The sequence below is a fragment of the Lolium rigidum genome, chromosome 4, assembly GCF_022539505.1.
Source record: "Lolium rigidum isolate FL_2022 chromosome 4, APGP_CSIRO_Lrig_0.1, whole genome shotgun sequence".
In the NCBI taxonomy this organism is placed as follows: Eukaryota; Viridiplantae; Streptophyta; class Magnoliopsida; order Poales; family Poaceae; genus Lolium; species Lolium rigidum.
The window spans coordinates 254,280,810-254,283,881 of NC_061511.1; the positions used below are offsets into that span (position 1 = coordinate 254,280,810).

The 3,072-nt window shown below is 61.3% G+C and overlaps 1 protein-coding gene across 1 annotated transcript; it reads right to left on the minus strand.

Moving 5' to 3' along the window:
• Window positions 1–694: 694 nt before the first annotated feature.
• LOC124650279 lies at window positions 695–2,753 on the minus strand. Its single transcript, XM_047189824.1, has 2 exons — window positions 1,435–2,753; window positions 695–1,333 (listed from the first exon to the last, which is right to left on the minus strand). Exons 1-2 carry the CDS (start codon window positions 2,655–2,657, stop codon window positions 1,108–1,110), a joined length of 1,449 nt encoding a protein of 482 aa, XP_047045780.1. The 5' UTR covers window positions 2,658–2,753; the 3' UTR covers window positions 695–1,107.
• Between the last annotated feature and the right edge of the window lie 319 nt (window positions 2,754–3,072).

Genomic DNA, 3,072 nt, shown 5'->3' on the forward strand with positions numbered 1-3,072 from the left:
GCTCCGCCTCCGGTGTCCTTGGGGCCTTGGAGGTGTGGCGGACCACGGTCCCTCGCCGGCGGGGAGTGTTCGTTCTTAATTTAGTTTACTTTTCAGTATCTTTTTTGGGATGGTGAGGCGGCGGCTACATCCTGAAGTCAGAATAAGGTCCTCCCCACCTTATCCTCGCTCCGGTGGTGCATCTAGCGCTGACGGAGGGCGCGTGGAGTTGTGTGCCCGTTGGATCTCCTGGGATCCGATCGGTTTTCGTGTTTGTTGGTGTGGTTTCATGATAGTCTCTTCCGATCTACGGTTGTCATTATTGGCGATAGTTGCTGCTCTGCTGCGCTGGTCCTTTGGTACCTTAGCACGACGACTTCCCGTCTGTCTACTACAACAAGCTCTACTACGACAAGCTTTGCCTGACTCCGACGATGGAGGGGCGAGGTCAGCTATTGATGATTATTTGTAATTTTTTTACTTTTTAGGTTATTTGTACTACTGTTGGTGATTATTAATAGATCAGTGAATTTCTCGGAAAAAAAACTGATATTTGGAAAGAAAAATATTTTCAACATATTCGGTTAGATTAGTGCTCGCCAATTGCGAAAACGATGGTCCGATGCACGTTCTCACAGCCGGCACACTGGCCTATCCCAATCCCTAGAACAGCAGTAGAATTGTGGATCCAAGAAAGATTTGCAACGAGCAGAGATTACCATCATCACCATCTTCTTCCTGTTCACTTATTCTTTTGCTCATATACATAATTACCGACCCAAGTTGCTATACACAACATATATCCATATGATATACTACCACCACTCGCCCTTCTTCCTCGCCACGGTGCCACTGAAGTCTACAGGCTACGGCCATAGTGCACTCCATGCCAGGGAGATGGCCGACAAAGCTCATCGGGAACTCGGCCTCGCGTCCGTACGTCCGCCGTCCCCGTTCGGCCGTTCCCGGCCAAAAGCTCCCATCGCCGTACGCCCGTATTCCCGGATGGGGGACACCGCGCCATGGAATCCCGCCGGATCACCACTGCCCACGAGCACCTCTACTACACGATTCTAAGTTTTAGTAAACGGAAAGAGATCATCTGCTGTTAGCTCGACGCCACCGCCGTCAGTCGAGCGGGTAGCACGTCTCGTCGCCGCCGGTGTTCCAGAGGAAATGCGCGTAGGCGGCGGCGTAGTGCGCGTTGCCGGGATCGGCGGCGATGGCCTCCTGGTACGTCTCCTCCGCCACCGCGACGTCGTCCCGCGCCTTCCACAGGAACGTCGCGTACCGGCTCAGCGCCTCCGCGTCCGCCGGCTCCGCCCGCACCGCCCGCTCGAAGTAGTGCTCCGCCCTGCGATCAACACACATGTAGTACGATCAATCACCAATTGATGAAAAAAATGAACAAGAACTTCGCTGTCGATCCGTCGAACAGGTGGTGGGCGTACGTACCGCTTGTGATCGTTCCGCGTGAGGTAGAGGAACTGCGCGAAGTTGGCGAGGATGAGCGAGTTGCCGGGCTCCTCGGCCACGGCCAGCTCGTACCACTGCTCCGTCCGCGCGTACTCGGCCACGTCCCCCGCCTCCACCTCCACCACGACCGGCGCGACGAGGCTCCCCAGCACTTCCGGATCGGACAGCTCCTCGGCGCGCGCGTTGGCCTGCAGGCGCGAAGCCTCGGCGAGCATCCTTTCCCAGACGGCCTGCTCGTCCTCGGCGGCAGCGTCGGGGAGGAGGACCTTCTCCGCGCCCGTCCCGGCCAGCGGCGCGAGGTGCTGCGGCGCGACGCGGCCCAGGCTGTAGCGGGACTCGTGGTCATCGCCGGGAGCGCCCGCGACGGGCCGAGCGTCGCCGCCGCCCCCGCTGCCCCCGCCGACCGAGGCCGTCCGGCCGACGGAGAACGTCTTGACCGCACCCGCGTCGAACCGCGGGGTGGACGGCTCGGCGTCGACTACTGCTGCAGCGGCGGCGGGCGGGGCCGGTGGGACGGTAGCATCGGCAGCGAGGCTGTGGGTCATGGAGTGGACGGTGAAGTCGGCGAGGAGGAGCATGAGGGAGAGCATGAGGGCCGGGGTGCCGGCGAAGATGTGCTGGAAGAGCCAGACGAAGGAGTCGTGCGTCTCGCCGCGGGCGCGCGCCAGCACGGCCTGCAGCCGCAGGTCGTCGCCCTGCTGCATCTGCCGCAGCGCGAAGCTCTGCAGCTCCCGCACGATGAGCAGCATGGAGGAGAAGGCGCGCCCCACCGACTCGCCGGCGGAGCCCAGGCCCAGCAGCCGCTCGTCCCACCGCGACGGGGGCGCCGCCTGCTGCTGCTGCTGCTTCTTGCGCTTGAGCATTCGCAGCGACAGCGGCAGCCCGACGCCGCCCGCGCTCCGCTCCAGGCTCGGCGGCCACCCGCCGCAGCCCGCCGTCCGCACCCCAGCCGACGCCGCCAGCTCCTCGATCCTCCTCAGGAACTCCGTGTCCCCGCCGCCCATGCCGTCTATGCTGGCACTCAGCGCGCACCCAGCGGGTTGAACCGCGCTTCCACGCCGGCGCGCCAGAAGGCCGCCGCCCGAGCTCGCGAGCCTGGCGCGGCCGCCGAGGAATGGGAAGCGCGAGGATGTCGAGGGCGCCGACGAGGCGGCGGAGCGCGCGCACGGCGATGGCACGACGGCGGCGACCTGGAAGCCCATGGCTTTCTAGTCCCCCCTCCCTCCCCTGGCCTCTGGTTGGGCTCCGAGATCAGCAAGGTGTGGAAACCGCGCTCCGCGCACCGGCGTGGAAGAAGGCGGCTCGCTAAATAGTACGCGAGCAGAGCAAGGGAAGGGAGCTTTAAACGAGCGAGAGGGGCGTGCGCGTGTTGGCGTCTTGGCCGCGGCCCCCCGTGACGTGAAGCGGTCTAGTGGTGTGTGTGATCGCGACACTGTGGAGTGGAGTGTAGTGTGAATATGATAAATTTCTTTCTTACCGTATTTTGCTGACAACAAAATATCTTGGAGCTGTCCGGTGGGAAATGTGACCCATCTGTCTTTTGTGGAGTAATTTTTATACTCCTTCCATCCCTTAAAAAAATATCTAAAAATATACCATAAACAGTAATTATTTTGA